At 49.7% G+C, this 27239-nt stretch overlaps 1 protein-coding gene across 7 annotated transcripts; it reads right to left on the minus strand.

The window, feature by feature from the left end:
* Positions 1-161: 161 nt before the first annotated feature.
* On the minus strand, positions 162-25829 carry DRP2 (dystrophin related protein 2). 7 transcript variants are annotated; one of them, XM_071757556.1, is made up of 25 exons: positions 25566-25829; positions 25315-25416; positions 19839-19989; positions 15484-15617; positions 14569-14725; positions 13559-13679; positions 12797-13065; positions 12165-12311; positions 11536-11614; positions 10661-10721; positions 10198-10259; positions 9861-9935; positions 8476-8677; positions 8201-8286; positions 7335-7492; positions 7029-7195; positions 6637-6748; positions 6118-6254; positions 5776-5841; positions 4938-5003; positions 4497-4640; positions 3594-3831; positions 3329-3449; positions 3070-3156; positions 162-2262 (listed from the first exon to the last, which is right to left on the minus strand). In XM_071757556.1, the coding sequence occupies exons 3-25, from the start codon at positions 19953-19955 to the stop codon at positions 2243-2245; spliced, it is 2826 nt and encodes a 941-aa protein (XP_071613657.1). In that variant the 5' UTR covers positions 19956-19989; positions 25315-25416; positions 25566-25829; the 3' UTR covers positions 162-2242. The 7 variants fall into 7 exon arrangements, with proteins under 7 accessions (XP_071613657.1, XP_071613658.1, XP_071613655.1 ...); XM_071757557.1 differs by lacking the exon at positions 25315-25416; XM_071757554.1 differs by having other exon boundaries at positions 162-3156; positions 25566-25827.
* Positions 25830-27239: the final 1410 nt, after the last annotated feature.

Consider the following 27239-nt stretch of genomic DNA (forward strand, 5'->3'; position numbering starts at 1 on the left):
GTGGACAAGGGAAGAGGTTAGAAAATGCACCAGTGTCTGGACAGCCCAGGGCTCTGGTCACAACTTCTGCTTCGCCTTGCATGGTATGGACAGCCAGGGTGGCACAGTGACATCAGTGTCCCAGCAGCTGTGGGTGCAGATAGAAGAGGCCAGAGCACCAATCCAAGTCTCAGTATAAATTTATTCTTTCCAGAGCAGAGATGATGCAAAGCAGTGAGGGCAGCAGCACCACAGTACATGGATAGCAGAGCATTAGGTAGCTTGCTCTCCCTCCCTGCCACATCCCAGCTCACAGCATGTTCACCCTGCACCTGACAGCCTGAGCAACCAACCTGGCACCCAGGCTGGCAGCTCTGCCTTCATCTGCTGCCTTTTCCTTATTCCAGCTCCCCCCCCCCCGGCCTGGTACACTTGAACTCAGGCCACAACCTTACTCCTCCCCTCTCTGTCCCCATTCTGTCCCTGGAATTACAGGGGGAGACAGCTGGGTCCCGTAGGCTGGCATACAGTCCCCTCACCATGGTCAAACAAGCAGCCTGACACAGTTTACAGCTAACACAAATGCCACCACTACTGCACCTGTGCTGGTCATCCAGGCATGAGAGGGGACAGCAAGGACAGCAACCCACACTGCTTCCAGCAGATTGCAGCACAAGACCCCAGACACCTGGCTGTAAGGTGTCTAACCCCAGAATGGGTACTGCTTCACACCCCTGCCAGCACACCAAAGCCAACCACCCACACAGAGTCCTATGGCCCCACACACTGATTTGGTCCCAAAAAAGATCATCAAATCCCGTGCCAACCAGCAACAACAGACCCTGACCTTGCAGCAAGCCCTGTTTTGGGCAGGAAGCTTCACATCCATGCAGTCCTTCCTGCACCTGTCCCTAGGGCTCAGGCATCTCATTTCTCTGCAGTCTGTGGCCCCAGAGCACCAGGGCCACCTCAGCATCTGCTCTGGGCACACCACAGCACCTGACTCTACCTCTTTCTCGACATAACACACCACTGAGACATCCTGCCTGAGGGAGTGGTTGGGACCAGAAGCCACCATCACTGAGCTACCCTGGCAGCTTCCAGAGTAGCCTCCTCCAGTGCCCAGCAGGACATGCCTCCTTCCAACAAGTGCCTCCAACCACTCAACCCAGCTCAAACTGGGGGACAGCAGTAAGGCAGCTGCTCCTTGGATGTGGAAAGGAGGTGCCCTGCCTTTGCAGCTGCCTGCTGGCACCACTGCCCTCCTGCATCACAGTAGTGTCCCCAAGGCTAGAGCTGTGGCTGCAGAAAAGAATTCCTGCAGCAACATGGGGCTCAGCTGGGGCTCTCCAGGGATGGAGCCAGGTCTGGAGAGAACAGGCTCTCTGTGCCACAGCTAAGGCACAGCTCCCCAGGAAAGCAGGCAGGACAGGGTATCTGCTGCCAGTCTGCTCCTCTGCTGAGCTCCCCTTGCAGCAGCCCTGCTCAAGGCAGCACCAGAAACGAGGAAGGTGCTGATCCCCACCAGAGCAGATGTTGGATTGGATTGAAAGTGAAAGGCAGCTGCCCTTACAGTATTATAATTTAATGGAGTGAGTCCATGGGAGTATTTATGTACATAATATATATATATATATATGCAAATTAGATAAGGCTCTGTTATGAAGACACTCTCAAGATGAGGCTGCTAGCTGGACTGAAGCTCTAACGTGGACTCATCTCTATCCAAAAAACCTTGCAGACTCTTCCCACCAGATGATGTCTGTCTGGCTGTGGAGCACAGGGTGGCCAGAGAGTGTTCAATTTGTAAGGTTGGCAGCTGGATGCTGTTAGAAAAAGTTCTTTAAAAAACTCAGTGGCTCTATAAGTGTTATTGTGCCCATAAACTTAGAGGCTCCTGGGCAAAACTGGAGAGGAAGGGGATGCTGAGCTCTGGATCCCCTAAGGCCTGCAGTCAAAGGCAGCAGGCGAGGAGTGCCAGGGCAGACAGGCAGCTCCCATGGCTTCAGTTCTTCCTTCTGATCCTTTCCACCCAGGCTGGGATACTGTGCCTGAGTGACCAGCATCCTGGTTTGCCCAAAGTCCTGCTCCCACCTGATCTATGTTCCCCTGAGATCTTCGAGAGCTTGCACACATCCTGCACAACAAACTTGGAGGGAGTCTGTGCAAAGTCTGCCACAGCACAGGGAGCAAGGCAGGAATGGTCCTGCCAAGGGGAGGGAAAGCAGCCAGCTTAGGAAAAGCCTCTGGCTCACAGGAAGTGTTAGATAAGGGAGGTCATACCTGAAAGAGAAATGGAGGTCAGAAAAAGAGGACCTGGAGCCACCTGGTTAGAACAAGGCTGCTGCAGAGCTAGGAGGATCCTGCTCAGGGATTGCAGAGAGTGAGAGAGGGTATGCATGGGCCTCTGCCCAGCTGGGGAAGGTCTCCCCAACTTGGTGTTAGTGCTGGCACCAAGCAATGTCTCCTACAGACACACGAGGGCAGCCTAGGTGTGGGACTGAGCACTGCTCCAGTGCTGGAGCACAGAGGGACAGCAGAACTCCACCAAACCCAGCTGGGCAAGTGGAGCACCATCTATACACGCATCCCATGGTCCTCATACCAGCTGGGAATAGCCATCCATGAACATTTGCACCATTTCTCTCATCTGGCTAGGTAATTGGGGCCTCAACCTTTCCTGGAGAAGGGTCTGGGCAGGGATGAAGTGAGAAAGCAGCTCAAGGTGATTGCTGCAAACCTGATGCTGCCAGGTTTGTCCATCTTCAGAGCGGGAAGCCCTGCAGGGTGCAGCATCCCAACCAAACAGGGCAGGAAGCTGCCCGGGAGCACATCAGGGGGAATCTGGTTGATCTGAAGTCTTGGCAGCTCTGATCACCTCTCCTTGCAGGTGTGGAACATTCTCCTCATCCTCTCTGTGCCCAGCAGAGTCCCAGCAGTGCCACAGAAGCACAGCTCTTGGTTGTGCAAGGGCATTGTTGTGGATCAGCCATTGTAGGGAAGCTGGGACCAGGTGAAGCTGGGATCGGGGCAGGGGTCCATGGGGAAAACTTCATCTGAGGGCCAGAGAGGAAGATTTCACTCGAGTACCTTGAGAGTTGGGAAAGGCGCTCCGCAGCTTCTCCATGATGTCTTCCAGACACATGCTAACTTCCTGGGTTTTGGCTTCCACCTTGTCTGCAGTGGGAAAGAGGACAGGAGGGACGGGGGGGGTGACGGTGGTCAGAAGGCTCTCTGGGCATTTGCTTCTAGTCACTGGCATCTTCACAGGATGGCAGGGCACAGGCAGCTGCCTGCAGCATTGAACCAAGAGAGTGGGATCAAGAGCTCAGCCCAACCCCATCCTCACCTGTATCTTTGGTGTCAGGCATGTTGTAACCTTTCTCCTTTGCCTGGCTGCCTTCAGACTGATGTGGAGAGGAAGCCAAGGAAGAGGCTGCTGAACCATTGCTATCTGACTGTGGTGGAGGCTACAGAGAGAAGGGGCAGTTGTTGTTATTTTCTACCCTTGTCCTCCCCTGCTCCTGAGCCTCCCTTTTTGCCACCATCCCAGCTTTTTTATGGCAAAGCCCATTCCAAGGATGGGCTTCCCTGGATCCTCACTCTGAGCCTACCTGCAGCAGCAGCTCCCTCAGCCGGTGCAGCTGGGACTCCAGCTGCTTGTTATGATCCTCCAGGATCTGCATCCGTGTCTCCAGACGGCTCTTGTGCTGCCGGAGGATTCGTGCTTCTGCCAGGAGCTCATCATTACATGGGTCTTGCACTGATTCAGGGGAGTCTGTAGCCAGCACTGGAGACTCTACTGCCTCATCATGCTGCCACTTCAAACGTCTCAGCTCTCCCTGGAGTATCCTGCAAGACAGATCAGTATCACTACTCTCCTTTCAGGAGACTGCTGGGAACGGGCTTGCACTGAGGATGGCCCATGGCTCAGACACAAAATACTCCTGGAGGCTTTGCCATATGTGAAACCTGAGGACCATCACACTCCTGGACTTTGTCCCTGCATCATAGGGTGGCCTGCCCTAGAGTGGGCAGCTCTAGCCCACTCGAGCAGTTGATGCAAGTGGTTTACTCAAGCAGACACTGAACTGCTTCCTAAGAGGCTGAGAACAAGGGCAGGGAAAGCGTCACCTCCTTCTGAGACAAGTTGACCTGTCCAGAACCTCAACTTGTGTGGTCCAGAGCAGCATCACCACTGTTTGCAGGGTGTCTTGGGATAAGAGATAGCAATGCCCTGGGCCCACTTCAACAAGTTTAGGAGTGAAACTGGTTTTGGGGATGGGGACAGGAACATTTTGGGGTACAGTTTTCTCCCTTTCTTGAAGAATACACCCTCACCAAGGGCTGAAGGTTTTAGGGCTCAGCTTAGACACCCTCAAAACCAGCCCATTCAGCTTCTCTCATCTCCACCTCCAGTAGCTATACCCTGGCTCCACTCCAAGCTCCAACAACTTTCTCCAGTTCCTTCCTCTTTAGGCTATGAACCTTATTTTCAGAATAGTCCATGGCCCTACCTATTTTCATCCTCTAAGTGGGCCAGAATTCGCTCCAGTTCTCCCTTATCTTCTATGTTGAGGCTTCCTGGAATGTACTGGCTGTCTCCAGGCTCTCTGTCAGTGATGGGGCTGGAATGACGCAGCAGGTATTGGTCCTCATCCCTGTTGCAGCAGGTGGAGAAACACCTTCATGAGGAACATCAGTCTCACAGGATCTGTGTGCTCTTGGGGAAGGACAGACTGGACGGTGGTGGTTTCAGATGGGAACTTGTTCTAGCTGATCCAGGCCTAGAGCTCAGAAGTAGCTCAGCACCCCTGGATAGCTGGGGTTGTGCATGAGCCTCAGACTCAAAGTAGCTGGGAAAGAAAGCATTTCTGTGCCCTGGCTAGGCAGGGATGGAGTCACAGAAGTCTTGAATCAGATGGAGGAAAGGAGAGGGAAAAGGAGACAGAACTCACAGGCTATCATCAGGGGACAGGCTGTCACTGAAGAAGGAACAGTTCTGGCTTTCCATCTCTGCAAGCCTGGAGGAACAAGAAACAAATTGAGATTTGGTCATAGAGCCCCTGGATGTCTGTTCAATGCAGCTTACTTACAGCAAGACTCTTTCTAGCATGGTCTCCTAGTTGGCCTGCACCAGTCTCTAGAGAGTTTTGCCTTTTTAGAAAACAAGAGACATTCCTGCTCTGGGGTGATGGCCTCTGGAATAAAAGGCTGCTGCCATGCAGCTGTTTCAGTCTCCTCTCACATAAGCAAAGGGATGGAAGCCCATCAGCTGCTGCCTATGGCCTGAGCTGCAGGCTCCTTGTGCTTCTTGGGTCCTAACTCTGCCTATACCCCCGGTCAGAGGGCAGAGGCATTACAAACCACAAAGCAGCAGCAATGGGAAGCATGCAAGCATCACTGGTGAACACACAGGCACAGCAAGACATTGAAGGATCTGCCTGGTGAATATCCAACCAGCAGGTCATACTGGGAAGAGCAGGAGAGTACATGGAAGCTACTTCATCACTAGGACATCTTTTGTCAAATGCACGGTGTCTGCTGCCACTTTTGTGTGGTATCAGCCCTGTTCCAGGCAGGAGCAAAGTGGTGCAGGGAGGTTTTTCTGTCCCTGCAGATGCCTCTTCCAAACAACACTGCAGCCTCAGCCTCTCCCTGCCAGGCAGCATGCTAGGAAGTGTGGGGGGGGCTGCAAGCAGCAAGAATTATCCGTGCATCTGACCTAAAGCCCCTCCACAACCATCAGAGTGATTTTCCATGTCCTAGTGTGACAGCAGTGCCCAGTGGTGATACCTGCTGGCAAAGTGCTCGATCCGGGAGTGGGTGTCAGCATGTGGTAACATCGGGGAGGAGGCTGGTCTGGAAGAGATTCACACTGGTCAGCAAGGCTTGGCAGTCCTCGCTCAAAGCTAGGGCTTGTAGAGGCTGCCCTGGTCTCACCTGGGCTAAGAAGAGCCAGGGACAAGGCTGTAGAGGAAGACTGAAATCTCTGCTCCTCCAAGAACTAGTTGCTGTATCACCCCCAGAGTAAGTGCCCCTTCCAGCCCTCCCATGGGAGCCCCATCTTGCACCTGAGATGCTGCTTCCACCTGTGCCAGGCAGGATCGAAGGGGAGGGGGGTGTCAGACAACTCACGTCTCAGAGAAGTCAGCTTCAAGTATGGACTGGACAGGCAGGTAACCTCTCTGTGGGTGCTTGCTGAAATACTGCTTGGACCGAAACTTGTTCTTCAGTGTTGTGGCAAAGTCTCTCATGTTCTCACTAGATGTGGTCTGCAGAGACACAAACTTTATCAAGATGGTGCTCAATGAAAAGTGGGGGGCCACAGATCAGCATCTGCAGGAAATAAGTCCCTTCAGGCTGGGCACAAATTCCATGAAGGAAGAGGCAGGCATAACTGAGGAAGCAAGGAGGGCACATAGCAGCTGTGCCATCCTGTCACAGGGCCTGGCACAAGCCAAGCAGGAATCACTCCACTGCCATGCGTCCCACTCATGAGCCCCATAGGAGCAGGGACACAGGTGACCTACAGCATGTGGAGGGGAACAAAAATATAAAAAGGATCCATTTCTGGGGCTGCACCAGCCTAAACTTCACAAGGCTGTTGCCATCAGCTCTGAGACAAAACCCTCCCAGCCCAAGCCAGATCCATACTGGGGTGTAGTATTCCATGATGGGGTAGTGCAGCTTGTTGCCCTTGCTGGCTCGTCCCGTAAGGAAGCAAGTCTGGCAGATATCCACATTGAACTGCTTCAGGCTCCGATACCTGGAGAAATCAAGATGCCACAAGGAGACAGTGAAAGTCAGCAAAAATACATCATTTTGTATCTTTAAAAGAGCTCAGCAAAAGACAGAGGTGGCCTCTCACACTCCACTGAACCCACAATGCTGATGGCCGAAGTCCCCAGAAAAACACCCTTCTCCTTCCCGTCTGCTGGCACCTGGTTTGACCTGCCTGAAGCTGTTCCTGAAGCCCCAACAGCACAGAGCAAATCCAGCTCCCTCCTGCAGGACACCATGCACTTCCCTTAGGAACCAACCCCTACCTGAAGCCCTTGATGGGGCACTGCCGGCAGACTGAGCACTTGGTCTGGTGCTTCACCTGCTCAGACATGGTCACCCGGTGCAGCACAGCCAGCCACACCATAGACTGTGGCTCCAGATTGGCCCACTCCAGGAACTGGGACACCTCGATGGCAGGCTTCCCATTGCTCTAGGGAGGGGAGAGGAAGGGGCTGCTCAGAGCTGGGACACAAGTGTGATGGAGTGCAAGCTCCTTGCCACCCCTGGGAGCCTCTCCCTGGCACGGGTGCTACGGAGGGGAGGGCATGGGCCACGGGCACCCTACTCACAAAGCGGAAGCAGCTGCGGATGCTGGGCTCCACGTTGCTGCCCCCAAATGCTGCCACCTCCCCCAGCTGGCGTGGGACCTGGATGGCCTCATGGAGCAGGATGCCAAGGTGCCTCTGGTCACAGAGTCCACCGGCATTAGCCACCTGGCTGAAGAGATCTGCTGGTGGGACAGACACACAGATTCATTAGAGACATGGGTGATGCTTCAACACATGGGGCAGGATGCATGCATGGGGTAGCAGTGTCTGGATTAGACCAGGGACCCCACCACCTGTCTTCAGCAGGGACTTCTAATAAGAGCTGTGATTGAATAACATTTACCAATATCCTTCCTGCCCTCAATAACCAAGAGCTTAGAGTCTTCTTGGAACAGAGGTTTTCAACATCACTTCTTTAACAGCCATAGCTGGTCTGTCCTCTATGAATCTGCTCAGTCCCTGTATTTAACCCTTTGGTGCTTCCTATGCTAACTCCTCTGCAGTAACCATGCTAGAGAATACTATGGTTAAAACACAGGGAAGAAAGGGTATTCCTTGTTCCCTATTTCCCAGGTATGCAGTCTTGGGCTTTTTTCCTTTGGGAAGTACTGGATATTTGTTCCCTGTTTGCCTTCTCTGCACTTTTTAAATCATGCCATGCAAGCAAGATCACTGTGACATCAGTCAGTCTGAAAAAAACGTCTCCTAATTTAGGTGGCATATGCCAGGGGAGGGAGAGGTGGTGATGCAAGCAGATTAGTCAGTGCAGGAGAATTGTTTCTCTGCTCTTTCTGGGCAAAGATAGACTAAGCAAGAAAACAGAAGCACTCCTGCATTCTCCAGGTTACTCCAAACCAAGACCTCGGGGAGGGAGACAGAGGACTCACACTGAAACTTCTCCTTGACCTCTGTCCCACACAGACATGCAATGCCCGTCTTGAAGGAGAGAGCCCTCATCTTCCCACTGCGGCCACTGCAAGGTGAGATATTGCACAGGTTTGCAACAGGATTTTTTACACAGGGAGGGTCAAGCCCATGCATGGAGCCCCCCTTGCTGATAGCCAGGGCCATTGGGTAGCACTGCCAGCTGGGAGAGCATCACAGAAGTTTCCTTTCAAGCCTGGCAGCCCTCGAGGTCTGGGGGAGGCCAAGGGACAAATACCTATCAAAGACATTCAGCAGCCAGTTGAGGCTCATGTCCACACAGAGTGGCACATTCACCAGGATGCCTCGCTCCTCCTCCAGCCTCTCGTAGAGAGTGGTCAGGCAGTGGATGACCTCCACCACATCCATCGCCTTGTTGCTGGGCTGCAGGTCATGCTCGTTGAAGATTTCCAAGGCCGTAGCCAGGCTCACCATGTCCACTGCACAGAAAGCACAGGCAGAGGCATCAGACACAGAGAAAAATGGGAGAGGTGAGAATACCAAGAGAAGGAAGACTCAGCCTTGCACTGACCTGGGGCAGTCTCAGCCTCACTGCACTGGGGAAGATGCTGGCAAAATGGGTAAAGATCCCAGAGTTGCTCTCCCATCCATAAAACCCTCCTAAAATACTTCTCCACCTGTCATCAATTAGAGCTACAACACTGTGACTTTCCTTCCCTGTTTCTGTGACCAGCCATGGGCATGAAAACGCTGCCCATGAAAGGTTCTATGCAGAGCCTCGGATGCCCAGAGCTGGCTCTACATATGAGATGTCCCTGTGGGATTATCATGGGAAGGTGAGATTACACAGAGCCACACAGACCTTACAAGCAGCTGCAGAGGTGGAGTAGTCTTATGTCTGGTTCTGATCAACAGCAGCTGCTAAAGCATGAACCTAAAACAGGGCTAGGACATCATGAGCTACTCCAGCTGTGCTGTTTTCAGTCTTCCATGGTTGCAGGTTGTATGTGCAACTGTGTTTAAAAGCCAGCAATCTTTCTTTCCTGAAAGTCTTTCAATTTCCGAGACCATTATTGTTCTCAGTGCTGGGGGGAGCATGTGCCATTTCCACACTGTAACTTCACTCTGTGGATCTCCTGTCAAAGCTGCTGACAGTTGCACTAGAGACCCCCAATTCTCATGCCAGACAGTATTGCTCCTGCTCACCTCTGCATCCACACTGCCCATGGCTGCAAATGGCTTTGCCATGTCCCACACTTCCTCCTTCCTACATGGCCACTCACCCCACTAAACCTGTCTCCATGGGGAAGGCTGGCTTGGCAAACTCCTTGTTCTTGGAATCATAGAATCATCAAGGTTGGAAAAGACCTCTAACATCACTGCATCCAACCATCCCACTCTGCTCTCCAGCCACTCCTCCCCAAGCCTGTACTGCTGCTAACACAGCCTTGAGGCCACTCCACTCTAAGCCTGCAAAGAAAGGCACTAACACAGATATCTTGCCAGTGGATTTGCTCAGCTTTCCAGGCACATGTTCCTAGCACTTCCTGCCTCAGCTACCTGTACCTTGGCGATGCCTTTGATGTCCTTATAAAAATTTGTGTTAGTTTAATGCCTTTATCAAGGGAGATCAAGCAGGAGGAAAATACTTGCTAAACTCACATCGCAGGGCTTTCTGCACCCGTCGTAGTTTCATAGCAGTTCGATATGCTGAGAACTTGATGTTATTCAAATCAGCTGCAATAACACAGGAAAAGAAGGAAAAAAACCACAGCTCAATATCCTTATCCCCAGGTCAGGAAGCAACAGTTGCCATTGCCAGACACCAGCCCCACCAGCAGAAGCAGAGTGTGTGGGGATGTGGCATGGGGTTGAACTACATTGTTTTGGGGGGCCCTGTGCCACAGAAGGGAGCAGGTGGGCTGGCAAGATTGCACATAGCACCCCATGCTACAAAAGGCTGGATGCTGCTTGAATAGTTTTGTTGCAGCCTCCTTACCCAGCGTCTGATACAACTCTGTCATCTTTGGGTGGTCCCAGCATGTTGTCTGAGCCTGGTGGCTGGAAGGAAAATAGAAGGAAATCAAGAGTCAAGCTGGGAATCAAGCAGCTGACAAAAGAAATTTTAAAAAAGCACCTGGTCAGCCCTTGTAGCAGCCTGCAGACACTGGGGCTGCTACACCCCAGAAAGCACACACCAGACACAGCAGCATGGAGGATGCCCACAGGACGACGCTTTTACTTCCAATCAAAGCCCCCTCCCTTCCAGCCAGCCTGCCCCCAGCATCTGGGGCATTTCAGCAGGCAGGGAAAACCTGTCTCTGCCAGGCTGGGGCTGACGTGCTTCACTGGAGTTTGTGCTCAGACAAGTTCATTCACTGCTCCCTGCTCTTAACTGGTCCCCAATTCCTGCTCTCACTGGGCCAGAGAAGACCAAGGGCTGTTGTTGGGAGAACACTCACTTGATGTAGTAGGGCACTTTGTTGGGGGAAATGGCTCGCTCCCAGGGAACCTGGACAGAGGCTGCAAAGATAGATACAGATGTCAGATCAACACTCCTTTAAGGGTGATTCTGTTCCTGATGTGAGCCCAGCAGGAACCCACACACAGATCTACATATTATGGCCAGGCTTGGGTACCCACAACATCTGCTGTTCCCATTATTCATCCTCTGTGTGTCAGCTGCAGTATCACATAAAGATGAGGCTGCATCCCCTACCACTTGCCTGGCACACTGTGTTTGTTATCTAGAGACAAAAGGCCTTTTATGACCTTCAGCTATTTTCCCTTGTCACAGGCAGCTTAACAATTCCAGCAACAGGAAAAGTTCAGTTCTTTCGGATAGAGGGACATAGTCTGCAGATAAACACAGGGCAGCAAACCCCACTGATATTTTGAGACTCTGCAGGGCTCATCATTTCTGAGGACAGACATGAATGAAAACCTCCTTAACGTGCACATTTTTCACCTCTGAATGACTAACACGGGATATGGGGGATTGCCTTTTTCTGCCATCTGTTGTCTTGTTCACCCAGTCTCTGAGGCTGCCAATGTCCCAGCATCACCTACAAGCTGCTGCTGCATCATAGCTCTGCAGTTTGAAGGGGTACCCCAGTCACATCCCACCCCTGGTCCCACAAAGTCTGGGAACACAACACTAACTTTGGAAGACGCCTCCTGCTCTGCTTCCTGTGCACCAGGCACTGGCCTGGCCTTTTTCTATCTGTCTGCATTGACTCTGGGCTCAGCAACAGGACTCTGCACCCCACTGTCCTGTGCCATAGCCCATCCTAAGCCAGACAGTGTCAAGCCAGAAAGACCCAGGAGACTCACGTACAGGAGAGAAAGTGCTGGGAGCCTGGTCCAAAGTCCCGGTGGGCATCTTGGAGCTGCTTCAGGCGTTCATTTATGGAGGCCTGAAGAATGGGATGGAAGAATTCAATGGCAGCCCATCAGGTGTTACAGACTGAAGGTTTGTGGATGGACTCAGACATGCCCCAGCACACAGGTCCTCTTCTTTCTTTGCCTGCTTTGTATTTTGAATTCTCCAGCCCACTCATCCCTCTACACCTCCTCCCACAGGCTGAGGCAGCACACATATCTAGGTCATTTGTATCCATATTTTCACAGACATCAACAAAACCACAGCTGGCTGGTACTGATCCCTCCCCCCCCATCAGGTCCTGATTCTCCTCAGACAGCACCCTTTGTTCCTCCCATTGCCTTTTCCTGCTCAAGACCTCTACAGATTTACCAGCCATTTTCCTCACACTGAGATGATGTTCTCTTCCTCCAGTTACAGCTATACAATGCCTGCTGTGCCAAGCCTTACTTTATTATCCTGAAAGCTTAGCAGTGAGAGCTGTTCCTAGCATCCTTCTGCCTGTGTTTTTTTGTTGGTGGTTTTTTTTTTGTTTTTTTTTTTGGTTGTTTTTTTTGCAGTGCTTCATTCTGACTCCTTCCCACCTGAAGCTGCTTCCAGCGTGTATTGATCTGCTCCAGAGTACGGGAGTTCTCCATGGACAGGTGGACATCTGAGATGGCAAGCTGGTGTGCAAGATCATTGGCTGCTTTCACCCCATCCTTCATGGGAGAGAGCTCCTCTTTGAACAGCTGAAAGGTAGGGGAAGAAGGAAAAGAAGCAGGTGAGCAGTCAGGACTTGTATCCTATTCCTCTGCTACAAGCTAAGGTGGGCTTGTGGCTGGCAAGATGACACTGATGAGTAACACTCCCATGGAGTACCTTGGTGGGGAAAAAAACCCAAAACAAACTAGCTAGACCACTCAAATCTCCTGAGGAGTGGGATGTGGATGATGCCTCATCTATGCTGAGCCACTAGACCCATGTAAAGTCTGGGTCATGATAAGGTGCTCAGCTCAGCCAGTTGCTTAGGACACTTCAGGACAAATTCACCCTCACAGAACTAGGGGACTGTCAGAGTGAGAAGCTGGCAAATAGTAATACAAGTAATAAGTAATAAGCCAAGCAATAAGGCTGCATTAGACTGAGCAGTCAGGAGGAGCAGCACTGCCCTCCTGTAAGCTGCATCTCATCACCTCTGGGACTAAGGCTGGAGCCTTCTCAGAGGCAGAAATACCTTGGTTGACTGGATATGCTCTAGCAAGGAGTCAATGAAGAGGTCCCCGATGGGTTCCCAAGTTTCACACACACTTTCAGCCTGGTCCAGGGTCATGCTAATCTCCTCCATGGCCCTTTTAATCTCTAGCAGCTGCTCCAGTGTCCGTTCAATGTGACGGTGCTGGTCCACGCACCGTGCCGTGAGCTTCTCCCACAGCTCGCTGGCCACGTTCGCCTGTTTCCAGACAAAGCGGCTGATGTTTTGGATCCTCTGCCGTGGTGAGACATCTGTGAAGGCAAGCAGAAAGGAAAGCAAAAATGAGAGCCCAGCACAGAGAATGGTGGGCAAAAGACAGAGGGAGAGCAGGGAAAGGGAGATGAAAAAATGTAGGGAAAACTGGAACGATGGAGGGAAAACACATCATATCAGTATCCATTTCTGCACCGGCTCCTGTTGGTATCCAGCCTTTCCAAGGGCCTCTCTCTGCTCTTTCTCCTCATAGGCCCTGCTGCCCTTTAAAAACCTACACATCCGATACTGTCTCACAAGAGGCAACCCATCATGGGCTGCTCCAGAGGTCTCTGCCTTCACCCAGGACAGAAGCACCACTCTTTGCTGGACTTAACTTTTGTCAAAGGACTGGAAACTGCCTGGTGCGTGGCAGTGCATGAACATGCTACTTTGTGCCACACCAACCCCCTCCACTCCATCCTCTCCAGTCCAGCCCAGAAGGAGCTGTAATGTAATATGGGAGAACAAAAAAGGGGGAACTCCACAGACCTTTGCTTTCTGAAGTTGGTTCTTCTAATTCCTCAAATGGATGCTGGGAAAGGAAAGCCTGTGCTGACTCCAGGACAGAGTAAATATATGGTCCCCTAGACTTCACTTCTTCCATGAAAGCCTGGAGAGCAGAACACAGACATAAGGCAGCAACCTGAGTTGGAGAATTTTGCCCCTGCTGCCTCCTTGACAAAGGCTGCAGTGATTTTTTTTTCACTCCAGGGCCCTCACTGGAGACACAGAGAGAAGTTAACAGAGAAATATTTTTGCAGTTCAGGGAAGCAAAGGACCACTTGCAAGAAACTGGCTCCTGCAGTGGTCTGGACTGCAACTTTGCCAGAAGGGGGAGGCAGAACAGTGAGTCCAGAAGGGTGTGTTGAGCTAGAGCTGTGTCAGAGGAACTGCTCTATTGATCATGCTTTCACAAGCACTGCTTGGAGATGCTCTTCACTCATGCAGTGAGAATATGAGTGAGGAACTGTTCAGCAACAGGTCCAGCTGCTGGAAGAGCAAGGAGGGGAGCAGCAGGATGCCCCAAAGCAGCACATCTGGCTGGGCAGACGTCAGAGGCAGGATGATTTACAACTGTCCTCTCCTCCCCTCCAACTGCACACCCCCCCCCAACTAGTGCTGTCTGCTCAGGCCTTAGAATCCCAAAAGCAGAGGCCAGTGAGAGGCAATTCCCTCTGTCACAGAAGCAGGACATAACGAGGGAACTAGGAGAGAAATGATGGGGGCCACTGTCACTTGCAGCACCTGCACATGACTTGGGGCTGTAATGCAGATTTAGAGTCTAAAACTACATGGTCTCTGTCACATGCCATGGGTGTGTGCTACAGGACTGGTGCTCTGCCTTTCCAAGGTAAGCAGAGATGGACATGGGCAAGGACCAGTGCAGCCATAGGCTGTAGGCATGGGCAAGTGACACAAGGTAGTGTCCCAGGCAGGGTTGTCCATCTGTGGATCTCATTAGCAGTGAATGACAGGGGGGGAGGCACTAGGGAATGTACCATGTGTGTCTCCTTCTCCTGCTGTACCAGGACGACATCACCCCGCAGAGGCAGCTGTGCTGAGAGCTCCTCATCCTTCTGCCCCAGCCAGTCTATGATCTCCTCAAGAGGCACCTGAAGCTTCCCACTGTGGTCGGAAAAGGCCTCAAGCCGAGCCCTGGGAGGACAGCAAGGACACCAAGAAAGATAAGAGAGAAGCAGGTTTTGTAGAGATGGGAGACAGCACTGCAGCTGGGCACCCAGAGGACCCCACCAGTGAATGGCAGCGTGCAATGCCACACGGATGGGTTGTGCATGAACTGATAGGTGAGGTTAAGCACACAGGCACTGCTAAGAGGAAATTCTGTTCATCACTCTGGAGCAGAGGACAGAGTCACTCCACAACTGGCTGTGGGTAGGGGCCAGCACAGGGGGTTTGGCTCAGGATTTACATAACTGGGCAGCTTCCAGGCCTTGTGTTAAGACAGGAGACAATTAACATGCCCCAGTTGAGCTGTCATGCTGACTGTGGAGCTGCAGCCTCTGATGTTCCAGAAGGCATGTTGCTCCCACATGGTGGAGAGGGTTCCCAGAGAAAGGACAAACTCAGAGGAAGTGTCGCCAAGGCGATGGGGGGAAAAGAGAGAAGTCACAGAGAAAGCAGCAGCAGAAGGCATAGAAAGAAGCAGGGAGTAAGCAGGAGTAAAGAAGAGGAGGAAGAGAAGGATGGGATGGGTGAGAACGGAGGGGATGCTTTTGTGTAGGGAGAAAGACTCAGGGGTCTGTGGTCAAAAGTGGAAACCAAGCCAAAGTCACTGTAAATTAATGTGGCTCATCAAGTGAACAACTTAAAAAAGCCTCCTGACAAACACATGCAACAGGCAAGGTTGGAAGACCAGGACAGCCCTGAAGCTTGCTCCAGGGAGGGGCTCTTACCGAAGGCTGTGGGATTTCTTTTTTATCTCATTCCAGCAAAGGTTCATCTCCAGAGAGGCCTGGGATCCAGCAGCACTGCTTGGAGCCTGGAGGGTTACACACGAAGGTTCTGCAACGTGCTGAAAGGCTTCAACCTGGGCAGAAAAAGAACACTGCATCCAGAGATAACTACCTGGCACTTGCTTAGGGACAATTAACTCTGTTCCCTCTGCCCTGACCCTGCCTGGCTTTTAAACTTACAAAGGGACAACCTTTTTCCTGGATGGGTCTGTTAGCAGCTCCAGCAGAGTTCATGGCTGTGACTGGAGGAAGGATGCAGTGGCAGCTCCACCAGCACTAAGAGCAAAGCTTGGAGGATGGATGCACATTGCCTGTTCTGTAGGGTCTCTGTGCTTCTCAGTTATCTGGGAACTAACTTACCTCACTGCTAGGGATAAGAGCTGGCCCTTGTGTGTCACAGCTCCTGCAGAGGTAACAGAAAATTCTTTCCATGCCATATAGGGCTGATGTGCTTTGAAAAAAGGTAAGCATTGAAAGTCTTGTTGTTCCTAGGAACCAAGGGAACCTGCCAACCTCCTTTTTGCCACCTGCTCCTCTACAGATGGAAAAGGATATTTTCTGCCAGCACAACAAATTTGCTGCTTCTCTACACATCTTCCGAGACAAGCAGTGGAGGGAAGGATGCTCTGAGAGGCCATGGAGCAGATAACAGCAAATCTTAACCCAACCACATGAAGAAAGCACACTCTGCCACTCAACATTGAAAGCCAGGTGCTGATCCCCGGACTGTATCATCAATGAACAAGAAATTCTCCCTTAAGTCTTTAGCACTGTATCTTGCTTATGATGGCAGCAAAGACATCACACTTGCTGAAAGTGGCAATACACAGCAGCAGGAATAGAAGTATTTCACACAGGACTCAGTGAGATTTCCCCACCAAATGTCATAGTTTGTTGTGCACAATATTCAGACATGTTCCATTTCCACAGCAAGATATCAATGTGCTTTGTTGAGGAAATGACAGCATTTCAATCAAATGCTAATATCTAACGATACCAGAGCTCATTTGTGATAATTATACCCAGGTGATTAATCAACCATAATTAACTGGATTAGCACTTTCTAAACAGCAAATACAACAGGCAACCCCTTTGCCAGAGAAGGGCAGCTCCTCCAAGGGGAATGTGCAGGTACCTGTCACTTGTGTGTCCAAGGTCTCCCTGAATGGGCCTTTCAGGGCACAGACCCACTCAAGACAAGGAGAAAAAACAGGCAGGAGGAAAGCACCAGACAAGGAATTTGGCCATCCAGCTAAAATGATACCCCCTCCATGCTAGTTCTCAGAGAGAATTCAAATGATCACTTCATCTAAAAAACATATAACACCAGACTGTTCTCTACCTCCCCACCCAACCACTCTAGAAGAATCAAAGAAATAGAGCAAACCATCACTATAACAGAGTTCACAGGAATCTTGAGGCCACAAATAAAACCACTCAAGCTAAAGCTGCTGCTTTGACATATTAAAATTAATACTCTGCATGTGTATATCCTCATGACACTTGCAGTAGGTTAGCCCACAGCACTTCTAGGGAACACTCCACCCCTCCACTCTATACCAGGGGACACCAAAGGAGGGGATCAGCTCTACCTGGGTACAAGTGCAACTGCAGGGCACATCAACAGGCAACACGGTCCTCCCAGCCTTGTTTAAAAAGTTAAAAGCCTACAATTCACAGACCATGCCCAGGTAGGTAAGCCAGTGACAGCAGACAAGCAGAGGCCAGATGATGAACATCTGCACTTCTAGGACAAAATCCTTGCAAGCAAGCAGAGTGAAAAAGCAGTGCTTTCCCCCCGAGCATCCCCTTAAGCATCCTTTCTGCAGAGCCCCAGCAATGGCAGCCAGGATCTGCGTGCCCCTTCCACCCCCACGTGGCTTTATCTTCAGGCACAGAACATTCAGTCAGGTTCTCCAAGCACATCTACCTGTGTTTAGCCACAGATCCACCGTGGGGCTGTTTAGCTTCGCTGGAGGAGCAGGCATCACCTCCTACCCCTCGGTGCCACCGGGCAGCACCGAGCAGGGAAGCAGGCAAGGGCTGTGTGCTTAGCAAAGCAGGGTGCCCTAAGCAGTGACCCCCCAGGAATCTGGAGGGAGGCGGCAGTGCCTCACAGCCAGCCTCAATCCCAACATTGTCTTGTGGCATTCCAGCAGCCTCCAACCTGCCTTAACCCCAGTGGTACCATCATGGCTGCCTGCAAAGCACAAAGCAGGCAAAGATCTGCCCACCGCAGGGCACCTTGGTGTGGGAAAAGGCCCTTGCAGGAAGTTGGCCATGCTCAGAGGAATAGCTTCAGGCACTGGGGAAGATCCATCTCTGAAAGTGTGTGGCAAAGATGCTGAGATGGGGTGACCATCAGAGACATTGCCCTCGGATGCTGGAGCACATGCGGGGGGATTTACTCAGAGAACGGTCCCAGAAAGGTTTGCTTATTCAGAAGGTAAATATTCATCTCCTCAGATCTAACCCCCAAGAAGCCAAAGATGCCCTCCTTGCCCCCCCGCATGCCTCAGTCCAGTGCTGAGTGCCAGCACAGATGTTCCTCCCCGCCTGACTGGGTGCGAGTTGTTTGTTTTTGCCAGAAGATTCTGGGCTGGCTCCCTGTGTCCCCCACAGTCCTACTGCCCAGCATTGTTTTCATGCTCCACTCCACCTACAGGGATGGAATGAAAAGCTCCCTGTATATCTCTCTCTCTTCCCCTCCTTCACTTTCTGCACATCTGACTGCTGATGTCTTTTCTTCTAGCATCCTTTTCCCACAAACTCCCTGGCCTGAGAGACACAGGACCAGCTCTCAGACTGGAGAGAAAGGCTTCAGCAAGAGCAGGGCACAAGTAAAGTATGGGCTGTCTGCAGCTTGCTAGGTGCTTGCAGGACAAGAAAGGACAAGAGAAGGATATTTTCCAGGTGGCAACACCTACACCTGTGAGAAAGGTGGTACAGCAGACACTTTGAAAGAGGCAGGTGGTCATTAACATGGCAGGAGCCTGCAGCCAGCTCGGTGGGTGGCACCCAGCTGTGGTGGATATGACCTGAGGATGTCTGCACCCTCACTGTGCCATCTTGCAGCTCAGTTGTGCTGGGTCCCACAGGGGACCCTACCACAGGTCCCCTCACCTCTCCCAGGTAAACCCACAGGGCTCTGACCCTCTTGTAGAGGCTTGGACTGCTCAGGCAGCTCAGGAGGGCATTTGCCTGATAATGTTGTTCTGCCCCTCTCCCTCCTTGCTTCATCTGCTGTGCTGTTCATTAACCACCTATGTTCTGGCTTGGTAGCAGCTTCCTAACAGGCACTCCAATAAGTTCTGTATCAGCTACCAAGAGCCTGCCCTAGCCACAGGCCAACCTTGCTTGTTAGAGAGGCTCCAGAGAACAGCTCTGCCTTCCTCCTGCAGATCACAGCTGTCTGGGACAGGATGAGTCCAGGCTGATGGCAAGCTATGGCAGGGAGGAGCCACAGGGTCACCCTTTGCTCTTCACGTTTGAAGCACAATGAAAAATTAAAAGGCAGAGACAGGGACCTCATTTGTTCTGGGAACTACACTGCCAGTGCACAAGGAAAAAAAGTTGGGCACCATCCATCAGTCTTTTATCAGCCAGCAAAGGGGAAGCCATGCTCTAGCAGAGCCAAAGCAGTGTCTCTCCAGCCTTACTGTCCTGTGTGACTCAGGACAAGTTGCTAAAACAGCTTGTGACAGCAGAGCTCAGGCAGCTTTGCAGATAGTTACACCTCCACCTTGCAGACAGTTCTCCTCCACCCTGCCCTGCCATTTACCTAGGGAACCCAGAGACCTTCATCCCTGCCCTGAGACAGACCAGCAGTGTGAGCACCCATTCTCTGCTCCTTAAGATATCCTTAAGATAACTAGACTGGAAAGAGGTCGTACTCTTCTGCCTTATAGCATTCACCATACATAATTCAGAGGTTTATTTCCAAGCTCTTCTCTGCAACCAGAAAGATTAGAAAACTACACTTTCAGTAAAAGCTGGCATTCTTCATTTCCATTAAAAAAGTAAACAAAACCAGATAAAGAAAAAGCTGTTAGTGGTGGCCTCTTCCTCTTTATTTTGAAGGAAGCTTGAAATAAATCCAGCTCTGCAGGTTGAGTCTCTTTCTCTACTTTGGGAAACACTTGGCAGCCAAAAGACTCAAAGCCAGCTAACAGTCTAATCCGATGGGGTTTGGAGCTTTCCCTGACACCAGAAACAAAGGTCCCAGTGTGCTCCACAGACATTTGCAACCACCACAAAAAGCTGCCATGAGAAAGCCTCCCAGATACAGCTCTTACCTGAGACAGGGGGTGGGCAGAGCTGCTGTGCTGCAGCTGGCCTGGGACATGCCACTCAGGGAATTGTTGGAGAGCACAGGGCCATTCCTGCATCACCAAGGGCTGCATTGGAACCATTCATAGGGATGGAGACAACGCTGGGCATGAGCACCTGAAACACAGTGTGAGAGTCTCTGGGTCAGCTGCACATCCTCATGGAACTGATCCCCTTTCCACGTGCCTAGTGTGCTGCTTTCACAAAAACTGAAGACTACAAGAATGCTTCTTTAATATCTTTGTGCTAATGTTGCAATATTTTTTCATGTCAATGTCCAAGTCTTTTTTTGCATCTAGCTATACAATTTGTTGTAATATCTTTTTTGTTAATGAGCCCCACAGTTTATGTTGCATTTTTAAAAATGCTTTGGGTTCCTTGAACTACAGGATATGCCAAGGGTTTGAAGAAAGACAAGAGTGATGATATCACTGTCATGACCACTTTTGTTTAGATATAATAGACATACCCCCATAATGGACAGTATTTTCAAACATACTATTTTCTTTTTCCTTCTGTGTTCAGGAGGAAAATTGTTAGGAATAAGTTCTTCACCATGACTGGGGTGAGACACTGGCACAGGTTGCCCAGAGAGGTGGTGGAAGCCCCATCCCTGGAAGTTTTTAAGGCCAGGCTGGACAGGGCTTTGAGCAACCTGATCTGGTGGGAGGTGTCTCTGCCCATGGCAGGGGGGAGTGTTTGGAACAAGATGATCTTAAATGTCCCTTCCAACCCTGAAAATTCTGTGATCCTGCACAGTCAGCAATCATGCTGGGTGAGGAGAAAGCCCATGGGCTTTGGTACAGACTGCCCCTCCCTCATGCTTTCACATCCCCACATCCCTCACACCCTTGCCTGGGCTTCCACTTCCTCTCTCCCTCCATTACACACAGGAGAGTTTATCTGGTTATGATTTTTTAATCCTTTTGCAATTTCTACAGCCATAATTCTCTCTCCAGCAGAACAGCCTGTGCTGAGCTCTCCAACGTGCTGATAATCCAAGGTCCTGTCCTCCAGTACTTTTGTCTGTTTTCAGAAATGAACATCAGAGCACCCTCACCCTGCTCCTCTCACCATGCAATGCAGCTTTAGGAGGACAAATTAACAGTTATGAATTCCAGAATCTCCAAATCTTCCCAGCCTCAAGAGGCAAATTCCCCCCAAGGGTACAATGGACGATTTCCATCTTTGACAGCAGGTAACATCATGTCCTGTTCCTCCAATGCTTGTCCCATTTGGGATCTGAGCTGTCCTTGATGCTCTCAGTGACATCTAAATGAAGTTCAATATAGCAGAGGCACAATACCTTGCCAACACAGAAATCTTACTGCAGGTTTGATAGCAATGGCTCAGCTGCTCTTTGCCACTCTGCAACAGCAAAGACAAAGTGCAGATGTGAAGAACCCAAGACAGTGTGGAAACAACTCCACTTCATGACAGCCAGTGCAGAGGAGGATATTCAGTGGGGGAGACAACCAGATGGTGAGGCACAGCTGCAAATTCCCTGCTATTACAGGAACCAGGGAAGGAGAAATGCTCTTGATCCGCTATGCTGTGCATGGAACAGTGTGGTCAGGCAGTCCAAACAAATTTAAATTTATATTGATCCCCCAGGCACAATTCTGTGTAAGAAGGGAAAATACCAAGGTCAGTGTGAGCAGAAGCAGGGAAGAATTTCGAGATGATGACATCACAAGAAGCAGTCTCATAATCACTATAAAATTGGTACTGGGACACTACCCTCATACAGTGGGCAAAGACTGAAAACTTTCCCACTGGTGTATCATAGCTGGTCCTTGCTGCTGTGGTCACCATTCTACTTCCAAAGATAATCAGACCTTTTTCTTCAAAAGGACGTGGTATATCCTCATTATATGATGCTATTTTGGATCCTCACAAAGAAGGAGCACCCAAAAGTTACCTTTGCTCTTAGAAATTAATCATCAGACATTTCACAGTGTTATGTTACAGCTTCCAAACACAGTAGTAACCAAGCCACATATGTTTAGCCTTGCTGGGACTGTGATGATCCTCTAGTTGGAAAATAAGAAAGTAAAAATCTCGATGTTCCGTTTCATCAGCTGAATGCATGAGCAATTAGGGTGCATTAGAAACAAAGTAGTTGCCTTTTTTTGCACTGCTTTCCAGGTAATGTGAAAAAGGCAGCTGGAATAGCCTTTGTTCTGCTTCAGCTCTGCCACACAACCAAACTGCTCCACACAGTGATCTCTGCTACTCCTCCTACTTAACGGATCCCTGGAAGCAGCAACGCTCTCTGGACAGAAAGGCAGGGCTCAGGTGCACAGGCTCTGCTCCATCTCCTGCAGCACCTCTTCTCCATTGCAGCCAAAACAAAGATGACATCAGTGCACAGTGTATTTCTGCTGTTTTACTGCATTTGTTTAAAATCTTTCTGATACAAAGCTAGATCCCACCTCTCCCAGACAACATGGGAATTCACACTACAGATGTCCTGCACTGCTAAAGACAAACCCCAGGATTAGGGACATACTGCAGAAGCTAAAGTCCAATGTCAGATGTCAAATTGCCAGCTCTCTACATCTAACAGCAGCAAATATAGCATGTAGGTCAAGAAGTCTCTCAGTGACAGTCTTATGCTTTGAATTTCATCCAAACTGTTCTTTCTGGGCCGAAACATTCCAGTTCAGATATTGGTGTATAAGGAAAAAACATGGCAACACTTTGAGACAAAGCATCTCGATGTTTAACCCTTGAAAGGAATGGAAATACCAACACATTCCCTGCTGCTGGCAATGTTAATGGCTTTACTGTTGTTTCACTTACTGTACAAGAGAAGCAGTAACACAGTAGCTCAGCATGAAGCTCAGTGTCTTTAAAGGGGAAAGTTGGGAGGCTTGTGGATATTTCAAAGTTCAGTTCCCATGTAGATGCCAACAGAAGGAGTATTCCCAAGCTGGCAGACAGCAGGACTCCCTTGACTGAGGACTACCACATCCTGTTCCCGTAAGAATTGTTTTCTGCATGTGTAAGTAAAGAGTTTAAGCCTAAGACTGAGGGCCAGCAAATTTATTTCCCAAGACCCCACTAGGTCAAAGCTTGGCAAGAGAGAATAAAGAGAAATCTTTGTCCCACTGGGACCAAGCGTACAAACAACACGACTGCCTCTTAAACCCTTAAACCCATGGATTCTTAGTTCTCTTTACAAATCAAAACACACTCTTTAAATAAAACCACCATAACAGTCTCCTTTTCCTTACTTGCTCCTGAATACAAGGAAACGGGAAAAGGACTATCAGAGATCTTCCTCAGGAGCTGTCATCCAAGGGCTAAAAAGCCCAGATGCCAAAGCTGCAGCTGGGCTTGGCACTGCACCTCCACCTAAGTACCTGGTCCCTTGTATTAATGAGAACGAGTGGTCCCTTCAGTTAGGCAGCTGTCCTTAAGAAGTAACATAAAACCTTTGCCACATCTAGTGAGCAAGTGGCACAGAAGGTGCCTGATTCACTGAGGGTGGATGAAACGGGGCACTCTCACACCTAATGAGCTTCATGCTTAAATGACCACCTAGACTTTGAGCTCAAAACGAAAATTTAATTCAATGGATAAATAGATGCCACTGGTCCTAATAAAGAAACAGCATCTTTTCTGCTAGCTCCCTTGCTCTCCATTTTCCCAAGCAAAATAATACTGGTGCACACTAAAACTCAAGATGAAAAATATCACCAGTTGCTCATTACTCTTGCACCAGAAAACTGGGATGATTATGTCCCCAGCTAAAGAGGTGCATAAGGGTGCCTGCCCACAACAAGGCTGTGCCAAATTAACTGCTCCTCTCCCTGCTTAAAAATAAATTATAGGAATTTGTTTAGGGAAATTGAAATCTAAGTTTCTTGCACATGCTGTTTCAGACTCCCAAGTGGGTTTTTAAGCTGCTGTCTCCAAAACTCAATTTGCCAAGAAGTTCTTCCCATCTTTTCTCCTCTTTTGATTAAACAAGTACTACAAATAATCACCATCATTACTATAACCACCATGTGTCTCCAGAACTTGGGGCTTTTCTTTGAACCCATTCATTGGATCCCCTCCCTATCTCACTTTGTTTACTTTCCAAACCTTGCACTCCAACCCAAGCAACCTTGATTGTGGTCCTGGACAATTTTAGAAAGTAGAATTGATCTACCTCAGGTATTAATCTAGAGAGAGATGGTCCCCATCTTCATTTCTTAAATTAACTCAGAGAACCTGAACACAGCATCACAGCACCCACCCCACCTTTCCAGCCCAGCCCTTCAGGCACCCACATTCTTGGGTACATTGCTGAAAAAAAATTATTCGTTGAAATCGCATGTCCAGAGTCTGGTCTCTCTCTAGGATGCCATCACATCTCTTGTCACCAGAGCCTGCCCTGCCATCCCCACAGCAGCAGGGAAAGGAACTTTTACCATGTGGAACTGGCAGGGGAGGCCGCAAGATGGCACCACAGCCATGGCAGGGAGAGGCCTTCATTGCACATGGCTGCCAGGAAAACAGGAACCCTCCCAGCACCAACAAGTCCTGTAGCTGTTGCTGTGGGGTACTGTGGTGGGGAAAGAAACACTATTAAAGAAAATAAGCAAGAAAGAACTCCCATGGCTCCGGAGAGAGAAGGTGTAAAGGACCTTAGAATAGAGCATAAAGTAAAACAGACACTGACAAAGACTGGGCTAGAGATTTATTTTTTTTTTCAGTGCTAAAAACCAAAATCTAATCAAACATCTGTTTCTCCTACAGACAGCACAGTGTTTAAAAGCATGGGAATAATTGCTCCTGTCACTGGAATTGGGCAATGTCACTACTGAGACTGAATAGGATGCTGGCAATTCCACCAGTGGAGCTCTGTGCATGCAATGCCGTGCCAGAGGCAAGCCTGAAGGGAACAGAATGGCCCGGGAGAGTGGTAATCATCTATTGTGCAAAGTGACACCACAAAAAATCTTGGTGAAACGCTGCCTCAGCTGCCGTTTCTGGCATGGGAAGGAAGGCAGAGTGCTGAGGCCTGGGGAGCAGGAAAGGTCCCATTCTCCCTGTGGGTTGTCCTGCAGCCGGTCTGGGTTGCCCACATCAAAACTGTGACAATACAAGAGCTTGGGAAAGGAGAAGGAATGAGTGAAAGGGATTGGGAGAAGCTGGGGGTGGGGCGGGCAGGCACATGAAAAAGGAAGGCTGGACTGGGCAGGGTAGTGAATGCAAAGGGCAGAGTTGCCATGAGAGTTTGATCCCAGCTTACTACTCAAGAAATATTTGTGTTCCTACCTTACTCTGCTATTTAATGCTCCTGGGAGGATACTGGAAAGCCAGGATGCACCCTGCTTGGTGAAAACACTGCCAGGGTAAATAAGCCTTCAGTATGCAAAGAATCAAAGCTGGTGAAATCGGGATGCTAGCTACTCCTGTTTGCTTTGGGAATCTAACATGACTTACTGGTTCCCAGCCTCTCTCCTGTGAAAACGGTCTTGGGCTCCTCTCTTTCTCCCACTGTGTCCTCCATGATACTATTCTTTTCTTCTCTGCAAGTTTCCTAACCTGCACATACATGGGCAGTATGAAGGGATATACACATGCACACACATACAAATAATGTATTTCCAAGGTGAGCCATCTGTCGGTATTTTCCCTTTTTCCAGCCTAAACAGCATCTGAGTGGGGAAAAAAAAAAAATTGCCATGGCCTACCTTCCGAGTCCACCAGGTCTGAGACGGGGGAGCAGGAGCCACCGGGCTTCAGGAGTAAGGGACTCCTCTCTGTGAATCAGCAAAGGAGTCCCCGTGACAGGGATGAAAGCCGAGACTGAGCGCTGCTGTCTGCGCACTCGCTGCGTCTCCTCCTCCTCCACCACCCTGCGCTGCTCTGTTGCTATGCGATCATATCACCAGGAGTAACAGCATCTCTCCAAGCCTGCAAAGATTTACCCTTGGCTCTGCAAGCACAGGAGGAACAAGGACAATACCACAAAGCACCCGAGCCTTTGGAGGTCTCCTCAGCTAGCAGTGGATCCAAAGGAGGGGAGAGAGAAGAGGGGAGATGCAAAGGCAGACACACAAAGAGGAGGAGATAAAACACACATTGAGAGAGGGAAAGGAGGAGGGGAGAAATACAAACACATAAATGGTGCTGTGGTCTGACCTTCAGACACCTGACACAAGCTGCTGGGCTCAAAAACGCTTCCTGCTGCTTGCCTGTATCTTCCCATTGCCTTTCAGGAGCTCTCGTTTTAGGTTATATACGATCATGTGTGTGCTGGAAAATGCTAGACACATTCACCTCCTTTCTTAACTGCAAAGATGGGTGTCTGACACAAGACTGAATAATTTAAAAACAGCCCATTATAAAAATTTAAAGTGCAAAAAATAGGATAATCACTTAATTTTGGATATGCTCTCTGTTCTTAGAATAGAAATGGAAAAGAAAAATAAGTAAAGGAAAAGCCAATTCTTCCAAGCTGGGGAGAAATCCTGATACAAAAATTTTTAAATGTCAGGGTATCTTGCCTTAGGTCATGAGATATGAAGGATTTGAGATGCTAACCAGGCTGAGGAGACCTGGAATTTCAGGTCTGGAGTTGGGATATCAGTCCATACATCATAAATACCGTACAGTTCTTCAGATCACTCTACCCAAGGATTTCAAACTGCTCCAGATGTGAGTGATGCTATTCCCATATTACACACAAACAAACAAAAAACAAACAAAACCAAGCAGTTAAATGACTTGGTAAAAAAAAATTGGATTAAAATCTGATCCCAGCCTAAGGTTTTAGCCACTAGATTGTCTCAGCCTCTCTATGGGAAAATTAAAACTTGAGAAACTATTGTCTTGTTGGTTCTTGTCAGAACCACCTTTAACGAGCCTTGGCTCTTCCTTTCCCAGAGGTGACAGACTGAAGATGTTAATATTCTACCTGTACAATGTTATACAAACATATCTCTACTGTTTATAAAAGTTGTCCATTTTCATAAATGTATTCCTCACAAACAGGTTGGTCATACCTCAAAATGCACATTTACTTCGCTCATTCAGACCCAGGAAATGTGTATAAAACAACAGCTCCATAAACCTCCTACCCTTCCGAAAATAATTTCTGGCCAAAAGACCTCTCACAGCAACAGAAAACATAACTGGGAAACTACCTGCAGTGGCATGGGGCTTCCTATGGGTTGTGTGTTGTTCCTGTGTCAGTCAGGAAATGCTATTGCATAGAGCAGCAGTGCCCAACTTGCCCACTGCTGGGACCAGCAGGGTTGGGAGGCCCAGAACACACAACAGAGAATGCCAAGTGAGGAAAGGCTTTGGGTAGCATGATGCAGCAGCAAGGAAGGCAGGAGGTTAGAGCACGTTGATACACATGG

This window comes from Heliangelus exortis, chromosome 14 (genome assembly GCF_036169615.1).
Source record: "Heliangelus exortis chromosome 14, bHelExo1.hap1, whole genome shotgun sequence".
Classification (NCBI taxonomy): domain Eukaryota; kingdom Metazoa; phylum Chordata; class Aves; order Apodiformes; family Trochilidae; genus Heliangelus; species Heliangelus exortis.

Excerpts from the sequence above, each read along its gene's own strand:
- DRP2 (XM_071757555.1), bottom strand. The coding sequence starts at position 19,955 with ATGGTTCCAATGCAGCCCTTGGTGATGCAGGAATGGCCCTGTGCTCTC. Across the intron at positions 13,066-13,558 it reads ACCAACTTCAGAAAGCAAAG|ATGTCTCACCACGGCAGAGG; the intron begins GTCTGTGGAGTT and ends TTGCCTTCACAG. Across the intron at positions 3,157-3,328 it reads GCCTGACACCAAAGATACAG|ACAAGGTGGAAGCCAAAACC; the intron begins GTGAGGATGGGG and ends TTCCCACTGCAG.